Source organism: Odocoileus virginianus, chromosome 10, assembly GCF_023699985.2.
Source record: "Odocoileus virginianus isolate 20LAN1187 ecotype Illinois chromosome 10, Ovbor_1.2, whole genome shotgun sequence".
In the NCBI taxonomy this organism is placed as follows: Eukaryota; Metazoa; Chordata; class Mammalia; order Artiodactyla; family Cervidae; genus Odocoileus; species Odocoileus virginianus.
The window spans coordinates 37,195,862-37,210,806 of record NC_069683.1 but is presented as its reverse complement, the minus strand read 5'-3'; the positions used below and the strand labels follow the sequence as shown (position 1 = coordinate 37,210,806).

The 14,945-nt window shown below is 33.5% G+C and overlaps 1 protein-coding gene across 9 annotated transcripts in view; it reads left to right on the top strand.

Annotated features, from left to right (window-relative positions):
• Window positions 1-14,945, top strand: part of BTBD10 (BTB domain containing 10) — a 69,909-nt gene that overhangs the window by 21,696 nt on the left and 33,268 nt on the right. Inside the window, exon 2 of one of the 9 annotated variants that reach the window (XM_020873063.2) lies at window positions 540-643. The exons of 6 other annotated variants lie outside the window; for them this stretch is intronic. Coding sequence is in view for 2 of the 3 variants with exons in the window: in XM_070473400.1 (XP_070329501.1) it covers window positions 4,426-4,550 (125 nt within the window). In the remaining variant the exon portion in view is untranslated. Of the gene's footprint in view, window positions 1-539; window positions 644-4,178; window positions 4,551-14,945 lie in introns of those variants that run through there. 2 more of the 9 variants (XM_070473400.1, XM_020873058.2) reach the window with 2 other exon arrangements.

Genomic DNA, 14,945 nt, shown 5'->3' with positions numbered 1-14,945 from the left:
CAGAACTCTGCTAAAATTAATTTTTATGAAGGACAAAGCTGTGTTTGGTTGTGGCAAAGCCTTCAAGAGGATGGGAGTCAATTCACAAAATACTGTGAATATTTGCATTTCTCTTTAAATAACGTCTAGGGAAACATCTTCCTTTTAATTTTCTTATTTGTGTTTATTTAATTCTTATTTGTATTTTTATGAATTTTTGTTTCTGTTTCTAAATAATGTTAAAATATCCTTAGTTGACCCCATGAATCAATGCTATAGTTAATTGGGAACTCTGGCAAGACAGATTATTTTTTTGTATTTAAAACTCTCTAATAGGAATTTATTTTATGCTCTAAATATATTGTGTATGATAATTTATAGGCTTTTGTCAGTCTTTGCCTCTGTACATTTTTAACTGTGTATATTTATATTGGGTTATCATCCTGATCCTAGTGGTAAAATCAGTCTATCTGCTGTGACTCACCTGGTTCATTTAAAGTTTGATGCATTAAGTGAAACTCGGTTCAAAATTTCAGCCCTTTTATATATTATTTTTAAAGCTTTCTTTTTGTGCTGTGTGACTTAATGAGGAACAGTTCATTTAGAAGACTTTATGATCTGATATTTTAAGGTGTTAACAGCTCATAAACCTCACATAATGCAGGTATGTAAACATTGTTTTCATAGAGAGTTGGGGGATATTATTGAACATTTAACTTACTTGAATGTAAAATTCTCCTAACTAGGATAACTAATACCACCTTTCTTAAAGAATAAAACATGCAGTGATATTGAAATCCTTTTTGTAATTTTAAAGAAATGATTCAGCTACTTTTAAACCATATACATGGCTAGAAAATATGAGTGATGAGTACTATTCAAGTCTCCTGACAAGATGTATTTTTTATTGTGGACTTTTACTGTGGTGAGGTCTAAAATGATGTTGAGTTGATTTTGATTATAAAGTTCACAGCAATGGTGTGAGTGTTTTTTGGTTTTTTTTTTTTTTTTTCGTGTGTGTGTCCTTCAGCTGGTGCTCTAGTTTTCTTTCTGCAGCCTGTTTACATGGATGTTTATTTTGTCTTTGAGGTAGAGATACTTGTTTTATCTCATTAAATGTGGGGCTGTATTTTTATCTGATATGTTGTATACATTTTTTCAGGTGATTTTCAACTTACCCTTGCTAGTTCTTAGTATTTTTCTGATATACAAGACTGCATTGTATATTAAGTGGTGACAAGGTAAAAATAAGCTATTGTTTGCTTTATAAAAGCTATGTGCAAACAGTGGGAAATATTTTTAAAAACAGTTTTAAACTTGTTGTTATTTAACTTCAGTAACAGATATAGCTCTTCCTGATTTCTATAACATCAATACCTTTCTGATGCTCTTTTTAAATATGATTGCAATACTATTGGTTGCTTACGTGAATGCAAATTTATTGATTTTTTTGTTTTTTTGTGGAAAGATGAGGAAATCCTTTGACCTTATTTTAACTTCATTCATGGAAAATCTGCCCATGGGAGAACAGTTTACTTTTGGGGAGCTTTTGTTCCTATGTACTTATAGAACTTACTATGCTTTAAAAAATAATTCAGTTTGACTTTTTTAAAGTGGTAGTTTTTTAATTAATTGTTAATTTATTGAGCAGTATTAAAAACTAACAGTATAAGTATTGTTGAGAACCTGTGCTCAGTTCAGGAAAGATTCAGCAGTTTGTCACAGTACCATCATGGAAGACTTTAATATCCAGGTATGAAGCAATCAGAGGACAAGAGGGCAATAAATTGTGATAATGAGTTGTAGTAAAATAAGAGTTCAGAGAAGAAATCAGTGCCAGTCTGAGCAGGTAAAAATGAGACTTGAACTAATCCTTGGATAATTGGATAGATGGAGGGCATTCCTGCCAAGGACCTTCTGGAAATTACCTTGACTAAATCTGAAGGTTGAACTCTATGAATAGTATTACTGTCTCCAATTAACAGATGGAAAAAATGAGGTTAATAAACTTACCTAAGACTATCCAACTTATAAATTACAAAGCTGGAATTTATAAACAAACTGCTTATTCTTTTTATTTTTAAAAATTTTCAGTAACTCATTTTGGTGCATTTAAAATACATATAAGAGAAAACAGTTATAATGAACCCCTATGTACTCATTCCCCAGTTTCAAGTTACCATTTCATGGCTAATTTTGTTTCATATGTCCTTCTACATATTTTTGCATCATTTTTTTTTGAATCTTGTGTATTTTATTTAGGGATATCTGAGTAAAAGAAAGCCAGAGTAAACACTGGCTTAAGTTAGGGGGTTATTTTTTTGTACACAAAAGTCCACAGGGAGGCATACCTGATATAGACTTAGACTTATAGATCTTTGATTTTTCTCTGGTTTCCTCATGATCACAAAATGGCTTACTATACAGTTCCAGCCATCATGCCCACCCTCCAGACAAGGAGGAATGGAGACAGGGATAATGGGAAAGAGGTTTCATTTATATCAGGAAATTAAATTTCTCAAAAATTTCTAGCAGGCAACTGCTTATAAATTATTGGCTAGAACTATGTCATATGGTCATCTCTAGATCATGGAGACTTAGAAATATAAGTGCTCACATTGCCACCTCAAACAGAATTGGGGATTTAAATCTACAAAAACTAAATGGCTCAGTCTGTTAGGGCTGCTATAACAGAATACCATATGACTATATTATAAACAGCAGAAATTTGTTTCACGTAGTTCTGGAGGCTAGGACGTCCAAAATCAAAACGCTGGCACATATGGTGTCTGGTAAGGGCTTGCCTCCTGCTTCAGAGAGATTTTTTTTTCCCTGTGTTCTCTTATGGTGTAGAAGGGACTAGGGATCTTTCTGGGATCTCTTTTGTAAAGGTATTAGTCCCATTCATGAGTGCTCTTCCCTCATGAGCTAATTACCTCACCTACAAATACTGTATCAGTATGTGAATTTTGGAGCTAAAAACACTTAGACTTTAGCAATAAAGAAGTAAGCATATTTATTAAAAGAGTCAGTTTTTGGAGTTTTTCTAAAAAGTTATCTTTTCACATATTGGAATAGCCTGCTTTCTGAAATCCTTTTCCTTTGATTTTTTTTTTCTCTACTTTTCCTAACTGGCAAGGATAAAATTGAATTATAGAAGTAGCAATAGTAATTACTATATTCATATGCTTATGTTGGAGGTTTGAGGGTTTGGTGAATATTGAATTATTTCTCTTTTACCTAATACAATTAATAATACCTTTCTTTTGTGAAGTTTCTTTGCATGGAGATTTCATTGGTATAACACTGATATAAAAGACAAGACAGGGAAGCTGATAGGGATGAAATTCAGGGTCCCTCTGGTTCCTCTGCAAGTGCATACAAATGAATTAGTTGAAAAATTACTCAACTTTTCTTTCTGACTAGTAGTTGTATAGTTATTACTTATATTGAGGAGTTTGGTAGCTTGCCGAGAAGTTAAAGGTCATTTCAGTTGAAATTTATTTGGCCTGAAATGTGACACCTTTCTTTAAATTATAAAGTAGAGGAGTTTTTGCTATTTAAAAAGGAAAAAGAAAGAGTACCTTTTCTATATAACTAATGTTAAAATGCCCTAGAGTGACAACATGCTAAAAGCTCTTGCATATTTGAATTGGGTCGAATACAGCTATTTAAAACTCAAATCTGCAGTCTGCTCAGGTTACTAAAGATAAATGCATCATACATTCAATATCAGACTTTGCCGCAAGGGTTCATTCCCACATAGAAGTACGCATGCTCCTTTCTTCTGCATGAAGATTGAGCTTTCCAGTTTCCTTTTTAAGTCGCTCTTTAGTCCTAGCAGCAGTTTAGAAATGGAAAAGTTGGGTTGCTTTAAAAAGTAGTTCTTTTCGTGATTCCTTAAAGTACAGATAATATTTTCTCTTTGGTTTTAAAGAGAAGATTTATTGCCCAGAAAGGTACACAATAAAATATTGAAAGGAAAAAAGAAAGTTAGCTGCATCCTAGTTTTTTAAAACCTGGCAAGCTGGCAGAGCTAGAATTAGCTTTACAGATGGTATTTGGCAACATATCTACATATCACTAACCCTCATCTCCTGAGTTTTCTTCATCCTGTCTATCAATTACAATATCCAATCACTGCACAGAGATGGAGAAATGGGATGATCACAGCTCACACGATGCTGTTTGGTTAGAAACGTCAGTGCTGCACAACCCACGGCTGAGTCAGTGTCTGTGAGAAAATGAACTGAATTAATACAGAGCGGGGGTTGTATCTCTGAATATTTAAGGCCAAAATAACTGCAATAGCATTATTACACAGTAGAGGGGGGAAAGCTAAAGGAAGTCTGTAGACAGGTGAGGTAGGGGACTGGGAGATTTTTTCATTGTTCAGAGGAATTCTGAAGATGATGGAAATATCAGATGTGCTAAAGTTTCCTAGTAATGCCCAAGGATGCTGACCTGGCTTTCAGTGCTGCATTGTTTGAAAAAGCAGAGTCCCTTTATACTCTGATTTCAAAATTTTTTTCTTGTTTTTGTGTGTCTGCCTTGGCATATACTAAAGTAAGGTGTGTATTCATTTATTACATGATAATATGCTGGGTTATAATTCTATAGATTTCTAAATATGAGAAAGGTGGAGAGAGAGATGTTTGGCTTTTGTTTCATTATGATCATTTATGTTTTTGAATGTTAAAATCATATGTCTTGATTGTCAGTTTAATGGCACGTTATTTAAAATAGTATGTGTTTTTATTATTTTCATGGATTTGAGGCTTTGTTTCCTATTTCATTTAAAGTCTTAGTAGAATCATCATGTAACTTGAGAATACATTATGTTTGATCTTGTTTCTTATGAATGTCATACAAAATTTTATTTAAGGAAAAGCTAATTTTGAAATAATATTTTTATATATTTGAAAATAAAATTCAAGATAAAATAATTGAAATAATTTCCTAAAGAAGAAGGTGAATGTAGTCTTACTTTTGGGTGAATTAAGAATTAGTTGATCCATTTTATATGCATTTTACAGAACTGTATGTATTTGAATGATAAAGTTTTAACTGGTTAAGATGACTTTTTTCCCTAGTCTTTTAGAACACAGACTCTGAGTGGATGATCTAGATACTGCCATTGAAAGAGTAAATCAGATAAGTTTTTGGATTATTGCAAATTGATTTTCAATGAGAAAAACATTCCTGAATAAAGACAGTTATTCTTTCTATAAGATTTTAAGTCTTTACAGGTGACAGTGCTTACTTTATTAGGAAATTTTGGCACAATTTAAAGTAATTTGATTAATGATATTTTTCCTTTTGTCTTCATTATCCCTATCCTACTGAGTCTTCATTTTGTAGGGATTTGGGGGGATATACAACATTTTAAAATTATTTTAAATGTTATTAGGTAGTTTGTAACATTCTTTTACTTGAAATGTGAGGAAGTTCTTGTGACTTGCCCCATTTAATTTCTAAAAGTGTGAACGATCGTTACAACTTGTTTGTTTAGTTAGACTAACTGGTGGTGTCTTGTTTTGGCCTTTTTCTTTTTTCCTGGTTTGGTGTCCAGAAATGTTTTTCTAAGCTTGCTTAAGTATAAAGTTATAAAGGCAAAAGTTTCATGTTAAGACTTTTTTGTCTTACACTTTATGGAATATTTTTTTCTCTAGATTGGCTGATTTTTTTAAAAATAATGCCTATTATAGGAGTAATACATATTTATTACATAAATTTGATAGGTAAGGAAAAGCACATAGAATAAAATAAAAATGTTATCAAAAGAAAAACTTTAAATATTTTTGTATATAACCTTTTTTTCCTGTGTATATATAAAAATATAAATTCACATGTATACACTTAAAAATAATTTAGGGATATTACTACATGTACTGTTATATAACCCATCTTTTTTTTTTTTTTCTTTAATGAAAAGCAAACTTAATCATGAACATTCCCTGTGTCACGGGATAGTCTTCTATAGCATAATTCTTAAGAATTGCATAGGGTTTTCTGATATATGTTTTATAATTTATTGAATTTGAGTTTTTCTGGTTCTTGATAAAAGGTCAGTTTGATTTCACAGCATCAACTTCTCTAAAAAAGAATAATATCTTGAGTTCAGTAAAAATACAATGTTGATACTTTTCAGAAGGAAAAAGGCCCTCAATGTGTATTATACATTGAATTCTTTAAAGATATGCACATTACTTTTAAAACAGAGCGAATAAGATTGCCATAATAAAGTATAGAAAAAATTTCAGGGAAACAAGAGCTCAGATGAGCTGAGACTTTTATTTATTTATTTATTTATTTTTTTTTAAACATTTATTTTTATTTATTTGGCTACATAGAGTCTTAGTTGTGGCATGTGGGATCTAGTTCCCTAACCAGGGATCGAACCCAGCCCCCCTGTATCAGGAGCGCAGAGTCTTAGCCACTGGACCACCAGGGAATTCCCGAGCTGAGACTTTTAAAAAATGCTATGGCCAGCCAAAAGAGTTTCTTATGTTACACTTTCAAAAGGTTATCAATGAAAGTGTAATAATAGTGAATGGGAATGAGAGAAGAAAAAAAAAATCCATCAACTCTTATTTAGGAGCTTCTTTGGCAGAAAGGAAGAGCAAACTACCACCATCATCAATAATAATAGCAAAGACATTTCTAGTAAAGAATGAAACCGCCACTAATACAGAGATAAGTAAATGCATCTGGCTAAATGAATTGTCTTCTGGAACATCTTATAGTTAAAAAAGAACCTGACTGTAAAATCTTTAAATTATTGATATTATTTATAGTCTTCAAAAGGTTTTAGGAGGTTACAAGAAGTACTGAAAGATGGGAGATCCTCGGCCTGATTTTGAAAAAGATAGGAGATTTTAGAGCAAAAAACAAAAGATAGTTATGACTAACTTGAAGGAAAAGACAGATTAAAAATTATCCAGAATGGGTTTGCTAAAAATAGATTGTCAGAACAGCTTTAATTTTTCTCTGATGCAGTTGGTAGTTTAGTAGCAATATATATTTGTACTTCAGATTTGTTTTAGCTTAGTTTTTGGTAAAGTCTTTATATATATATGTATCTCCCCTTGGCTGAAGAAAAATGAGTTAACCATTAGTGGATTGTGTTAACCAACACAGTTTTCATTTTGAAGGACCCTGTTCAGAGGTTATTGATCTTAGAAGGTGGCTCTGTTCATTGCTTTGTCTTATTGCTCATATGGAGAAGGAAAATTCTTAAATTTATAGGTAACAGTGAAGAAAGGATAGTAAATAAAAAGCTAATGATCCAAAGTGGTCTCCAAATCTGATTTGTTGAACTAAATTGAAATGAACTTTTGAAGAATATAGATAAGAACTGAAAAGCAAATATATATTGTTAGGATGACTTTATAGCATCACAGTTTGAAAAGACTTGAGGGGTAGTTGTTGGTGATAAACTTGGTATAAAACAAAAATACAGTGTGGCTGCGATCATCCCATCTTTCCCCCTACCACCATCCCCCTTAGAAACCATCGCAGTGAATGTGAAAGAAGGTTAGAGCCACTTCATTACACCAAAGTATTGTCTTTAGTTCTGTGTAAATTCAGAAGGAAGGATGTGAGTAAATTGGATGCCTTATCAGCTTAGGAAACTGAAAATTAAAAGGTCTTGGGGGCAACTGTGATAGATGTTAAGGAATCTCACAATAAGAGTTGTGTCTTCAATATGTTAAGTTGTCTTCAAATATGTGAAGAATTGTCATTTTTAAAAGAAACTAGATTCACGTTTGAGTCAGAATTGTTTAAGGTTAAAAGCATGAACTCCAAAGTTGTGCTCCTTAGGTCACATGTCAGATCTGCCGCTTGCTTAGCTACATGACTTTAGGTAAGTTGTTTAGCCTCCAAATTGTCATTTTCTCAACTGTGAAAAGAGGATAGTTTTGTGGATTAAATGAAATTATGTGTAAAGTGCTCACTGTTGTGCCTGACATGTTCTAATATTAATATTAATATTGTTGTTGTTATTTGGTCCTAGAATATAGAATAAAGACAGTGGTTCTCAACCTGAGGGTTAATTTTGCCGCTCATTGAGCATTTGGTTTGATCTTTAATTTTATCAGTCTAATTGTATTGTAGTTCAGATTTTTAATTTTAATTCTTTTAATACTTAAAATTTTAGTATGAAGCATAGGAGGAGGAAATTTAATGGAACAAGTTATTTGTGTTTTCAAAAGGCCTTTTGGGGGACTTCTCTGGTGGTCCAGTGGTTAAGACTCCATGTCTCTAGTGCAGGGGGTGTGAGTTTGATCCCTGGTCAAGGAACTAAGATCTCACATGCTGTATAGCCCCCTCCCCCCCCCCCCCAAAAAAGGCCACTTGAAAATGAGTGATTGTGGGGTTGCTTTGATTTCTCTCTAGAATCTTGGTTTGTGAAAGTAAGCTTTGTTAAAGTATTCATGGTCATATGATAAATGTTTCTAAAACTAAGTATTGTATTTGTACTTCATATATTTTTTCTATTGGTTTTACTTTTTAGTAGAAAAAGATGCTCCCAAGGTCTTAAAAAAGGAACTCTTCCCCTCCTCTTCTCTGCAACTGAAAGACATGCAGGATCTTAGTTCCACAATCAGAGATCTGACCTGTGTCCTCTTTTATTTGCCATGAAGTGTTGGGGTAGATGCCATGATGTTAGTGTTTTGAATGTTGAGTTTCAAGCCAGCTTTTCACTCTCCTCTTTTACCCTCATCAAGAGGCTCTTTAGTTCCTCTTCATTTTCAGTCTTAGAGTGGAATCATCTGCATATCTGAGGTTGTTGATATTTCTCCCAGCAGTCTTGACTCCAGCTTGTGGTTCATCCAGACCAGCATTTCAAATGATGTACTCTGCATAGAAGTTAAATAAATTGGGTGACAAAACACAGCCTTGTTGTACTCCTTTCCCAATTTTGAACTAGTTCAGTTCCATATCCGGTTTTAACTGTTGCTTCTTAACTTGCATACAGGCTTCTCAAGAGATAGGTAAGGTGGTCTGGTATTCCCATCTCTTGAAGAATTTTCCAGTTTGTTGTGATCTACAGAAGTCAAAGGCTTTAGCTTAGTCAATAAAGCGGACTTTTTTTTTTTTTTTTTTCTGGAATTCCCTTGCTTTCTCTACAATCCAACGAATGTTGGTAATTTGATCTCTGGTACCTGTGCATTTTCTGAATTCAGCTTGTACATCCTGAAGTTCTTGGTTAACATACTACTGAAGCCTACCTCGAAGGATTTTGAGCATATCCTTATGTGTGAATGAGCACAGTTGTATAATAGTTCGAACATTTTTTGGCATAACCCTTCTTTGGGATTGGAATGAAAACTGACCATTTCTATTTCTGTTTTCCAAATTTGCTGGCATATTGAATGCAGCACTTTAACAGCATCATCTTTCAGGATTTTAAATAGCTTACTTGGAATTCCATCACCTCAACTAGCTTTGACTTCACTCTCTAGGATGTCTGGCTCTAGGTGAGTGACCACACCATCATGGTTATGTGGGTCATTAAGACCTTTTTTTGTACAGTTCTTCTGTGTATTCTTGCCATCTCTTCTTAATCTCTTCTGCTTGGTCCTTGCTGTTTCTGTCCTTTACCATGCCCATTCTTGCATGAAATGTTTCCTTGATATCTCTAGTTTTCTTGAAGAGATCTCTAGTCTTTTCCTTTCTATTGTTTTCTTCTATTTCTTTACATTGTTCATTTAAGAAGGCCTTCTTATCTCTTCTTGCTGTTCTCTAGAATTCTGCATTCAGTTGAATATATCTTTTCCTTTCTCCTTTGTGTTTTGCTTCTCTTCTTTTCTCAGCTATTTGTAAAGGCTCCTCAAACAACCCCTTTGCGATGTTGCATCTCTTTTTCTTTGGGATGGTTTTGGTCACTGCCTCCTGTACAATATAGGGAACCTCCTTCCGTAGTTTTTCAGGCACTCTGTTTACCAGATCTAATCCCTTGAATCTATTGTTTCTTCACCGCCACTGTATAATCATAGGGATTTGATTTAGGTCATACCTCAGTAACCTAGTGGGTTTCCCTACTTTTTCCAATTTAAGCCTGAACTTTTCTGTAAGGAACTCATGATCTGAATGAGTCAGCTCCAGGTCTCGTTTTTGTTGACTGTATAGGGCTTCTCCACCTTCAGCTGCAAAGAATATAATCAGTCTGATTTCAGTATTGATCATCTGGTGATGTCCATGTGTAGAGTCGTCTCTTGTATTGTTGGAAAAGAATGTTTGCTATGACCAGCATGTTCTCTTGACAAAATTCTTGTTAGCCTTTGCCCTACTTCATTTTGTACTCCAAGGCCGGACTTTCACCACCAGACATATCCACAACTGAGTGTCGTTTCCGCTTTGGCCCAGCCTCTTCATTCTTTCTGGAGCTGTTAGTAATTGCCCTCTGCTCTTCCCGGTAGCATGTTGGATACCTTCCAACTTGGGGGCTCATCTTCTGGTGTCATATCTTTTGCTTTTTCATACTGTTCATGGGGTTCTCACGGCAAGAATACTGAAGTGGGTTGCCATTCCCTCCTCTAGTGGACAATATTTTGTCAGAACCCTTCAGTGTGACCTGTCTGTCTTCAGTGGCCCTGCGTGGCATGGCTCACAGCTTCATAGAATTACGCAAGCCTCTTTGCATGACAAGTCTGTGATCATAGTGATTATCAATTTTTCAGAAATATTTTATAATTTTCTGTGATAGGGCTTGAGAATACAAAGTATATAATGTTTTTTTTTTTTTTAATATATAGTGGTTTTTAATTCCCCTATTTTTGTCTCTAATCTGGACTTTTCCCTGTACTTTAGATTGGTGTATCTAACTCCATATTTGATATCTTCACTTGGATGTCTAATAAACATTTCAGTGTTAATGTGTGTAAAAAGCATTTACACTTTTCAAACCTAATCCTCCCACTGTTATTCTAACATGGGAGAATGATAGTCAAAATCTGAAATGTTTCAGTTTTTCAGGCCAAAATCAAAGTCATCCTTGATTCCTCTGTCTCACCTTTTACTTTTAATCTATCAAATTCCAAAAAGTCTTGTCCTTCAGAATATAGTCTAGTCCAGTGTTTGCAATGTACACTGCTACAACCCTGGTCCAAGTCACTTTGGCTGTCACCTGGATTATTTGTAGTAGCCTCCAAAATGGTCACTGATCCTACTGTTACCTTCTTTCTTTCATTGTCTGCTTCATCTAACATAAATTAGATCGTGTAATTCAAATTTTATTGGTACCTATTTCACTCAAATCAAAAACAAAAAAGCTTTGAACATTCTTTAAAGGTCTTTCTTAATCTGGTCCTAGTCTTATCTCTGAGCTCGTCTTTTAACACTGTCCTTCTTGCTATCTGTGCTCCAGCTGTCCTAGCCTTCTTGAATGCCTTGAAAAAGCCAAGGGTTACTTTGGGCACCGGATATTTTTTATCTACCCTACCCTCAGTTTCATAGTTTCATGTTTCACTTCGTCTTTGCTCAGACATCTCCTCTGAGAGTCCTGCTTTGACTACTATGTGAAATAGAACCTCTCAGCTGAAAATGATGCCTCTGTCCTCTTAACTCTGCTTTATTTTTCCTCATAGTGCTTACCAGCACATGATATTTAATGTATTTATTATGTATGTTCTGTGTTTTTGTACACTTGAATGTATAAATTTTAAGGGCAGAGACTTTCTGATTTATATCCACCAGGGCTAGAATAATAAGTAGCATATAATAGATATTCAGTGAGTATTTGGTAGAATGACTGCATGATAAAAACTTAAAAGCATTGCTAGAGGAGAGGGTAAGAATAATGTTAGTTATTATGGGGTATAATTATTGTATGTTGCAAGCACCTAATGCTTTATTGATGAATTAAAACCATGATTATTTTTTAGAAGTAAAAAAATTAGCAATGTAACAATTAGATAACTTCTTTTCACAGACTAGTCATTTTGGAGAGGTTCTTTCCTAGCAACATCTTCCTTCATTAAAAAAGTTCAAAATCTGAGAAAGCTCTGTCAAAAGAAACCTTTATTAATTTTAAAGTCAAAAGAAATGTCTGTCACTGTCTGCATGAAAATAGTTTTTGTCAGGAAAGCTGACAGTTACCTTGATAGTAAAGTGTTAAATGTTTAACCAGTAAGAGTTCCTTTTCTGTCAGAATTCTTAGGATCTAGGTCTTCATTTCACCTCAAAGAAAACATACTCTCAGAGTGGCCATGCAGCAGCATATCAGGCTCCCTTGCTGTTGCTTCTGCTTCTGTCTCACCAGAGTTGCTGACGTGTCTGACAGATTTTAAGAAGAGAAAGACTAGTATTAAAACTATTCTTGAGCTGTATTTCTTCTCTTTTGGCAGCAGGGGAGGAGGGGAGAATCCGGGACTTAAGTATGGTTTAAAATATTTATGGACAGTATGCATCAAACAGCATACTAACCGATGGACTTTCAGAGCACAGCCCCTTCTTCAGCTGAGAACTGCCCTTTTCAGTGATTAGCCTTTGTTTCTTGGGAAACTGACCGTAAATTAAGAACAACAAAAAGCTTATAGAAAAGGCAAATTGAAAAAGAAGGGAAAAACAAAAAAAGAAAAGGGAGAGAAATTTGCATTAAACCTGTTGAAAATACATTTAAAAGTTTCATTGCATTTCTTATGTCATCACAGTTGCTAACACTTAACATGAGGATCAGCAAACAGTTTTCTGTAAAAGGCTGGATAGTGAATGTTTTTGGCCATGTGGGCTACAAAGTCTGTCAGAATCACTCAGTTTTGCCATTATGGAAAGAGAGCAGCTATAAGCAATATGTAAACTAATGGGCATGGTTGTGTTCTAATAAAACTTTATTTATGAAATGAGATAACGGGTTGAATTTGGCTTTGTTTGCAAACTCTTCACCTAACATGTTAAAAATGCTTGTAAAAATCATATGCAAATTGATTGCTTATAATATATTAATGTAAGATCATTTAAATGGTTTAGTTAATAAATCTAAAACAATACAGAACATAGTAATAGAAACACCTTTTTTTCCCTCAAAATAATATTGCTTCTTTAATATGGACAGACTAATTAAAAAATGGATGGGAACATCTAATATAAAATTTACAAAGATGCTTACGTTGTTTTTAAGAAAAATGATGCATTTTTAAAAGATTAAATGTTTAAAACACCTCATAAACTGTAAAACTTCATGTCTTTATCTCTACAGACACAAACACATGGAAATATTTGACAAGGAAAAAACAGTTGACATGGGAAATGCTTAGATGTTATATATCCTGAAATTTCAGCTAAATTCAGCAAAGATTAATAAGTTGCACCAGGGTATGATGTTGCTGGAAGTATTTAAAGATAATTCCTCAAAACTGGAAAGTGATATCACATAAGGTTGTATTTCCCATGTGTAGATTACATAAGGGGGCCATACATAAGTGAGTACCACTCACTTTGTAGATATTTTAGTTTTGTGTATTTTTTACAATAATTTTGTAGCAGCAGTGCTGGTAATATTTATTTTTGGAAGTTTTTCATGTGTTATTTCTTTGATAACCCCCCTCTTTTCTCTGTTTTGTGTGGAACATATATTATTTGAATACTGAGTGCCTTCCTCTAATTTTCTCATCCTTTCACTTTCATTTTTTATTGCTTTTATTACCAGTTTTTTCTTTCAGCCTTCTTCTAACCTTTAAAAATAGCTAAGAACTCTTTTTCATTCTCTTAATTAAAAAATTCCTGTCCTTGTTTTATGGATATATTTTTTAATAGCACTGAGTTTCTTTATCATAGGTTGTTTTTTTTTTCTGTCTCTACATTGTCTTTTGTCTTTTTGTTTATGTTTATTAAACTTACTGTGAAAAATTTTTATTTTATAAGAAGTTAAAAAAAATTGTACTGAGTTCCTGGATACTCTTCATCCAGCTTCCCTCTATGATAACATCTCACTTAAGTGTATCAAACTAGGAAAATGACATTGATATATAATTCTGTAACTGACTATAGACATCAGTTTTTATATGTCCTCTTTTTCTGGTATATATTCTGTGATGTTTTTATCACATACAGATTTGTGTAACTACCACCACAATCAGGATGCAGAACTTTTGTATCACCATGAAGAAACTTTCATGCTGCCCCTTTAGAGTCATACCCTTTCCCCGTCCCTAACTTCTGGCAACTCTGATTTGTTTTCCATCACTGTAATTTTGCTCTTTTGAGAATAATATGTAAATGAAATCAGATAGTATGTAAACTCTGGGGTTTGGGTTTTTTCATTCAGCATATTGCCTTTGAGATATCTACCACATTGTTGAACGTGTCAGTAGTTCGTTTTTTTTTTTTTAATTTTTGAGTAGTATTCCATTGTATGTATGTGCCACACATTATCCATTCTGAGAGTGGCATGGGTTTTGTTATAAACTTTGCAATATTGTTGTATTTAAAAATTTCACTCTATATATTACTTTAGTTTATTATCCCTAACCCCTGTAGGAATCCATCATTTCACTGTGCAAAATGATAGAGACCCTAAAATTTTTCTTTGTTAGGAACCTGCCTATCATTGGAAGTTGTGTGTGTGTGTGTGTGTGTGTGTGTGTGTATATATATATATATATATATATATATATATAATTTTTAAATAAATTAGGTGGCAAAGTCACATGTGGAAATTCATATAATATTAATATTCCAAAGTTTGATATAAATAGATACTTCTGAGGGTGACTCTTTTAGTAAGATATAAAAACTTTTGGAGAGATTTACTGCCTGTTGATTTTGATGTTAAGTGAAAGTTGGTATAAGATGAAGTCAGAAGGTCATAAAGTTGTAAATTTTAAAAATGAAACTTTTTTTGCAAAAAAATAATGAGGTTTGTATTTAAGATGGGTTTGTTTACATATCTAGAGGTACTGGAAGCGTTCTTTTAAAAAAAAAATTTTTTTTTATGGATGCACTGGGTCTTCTTTGCTGCA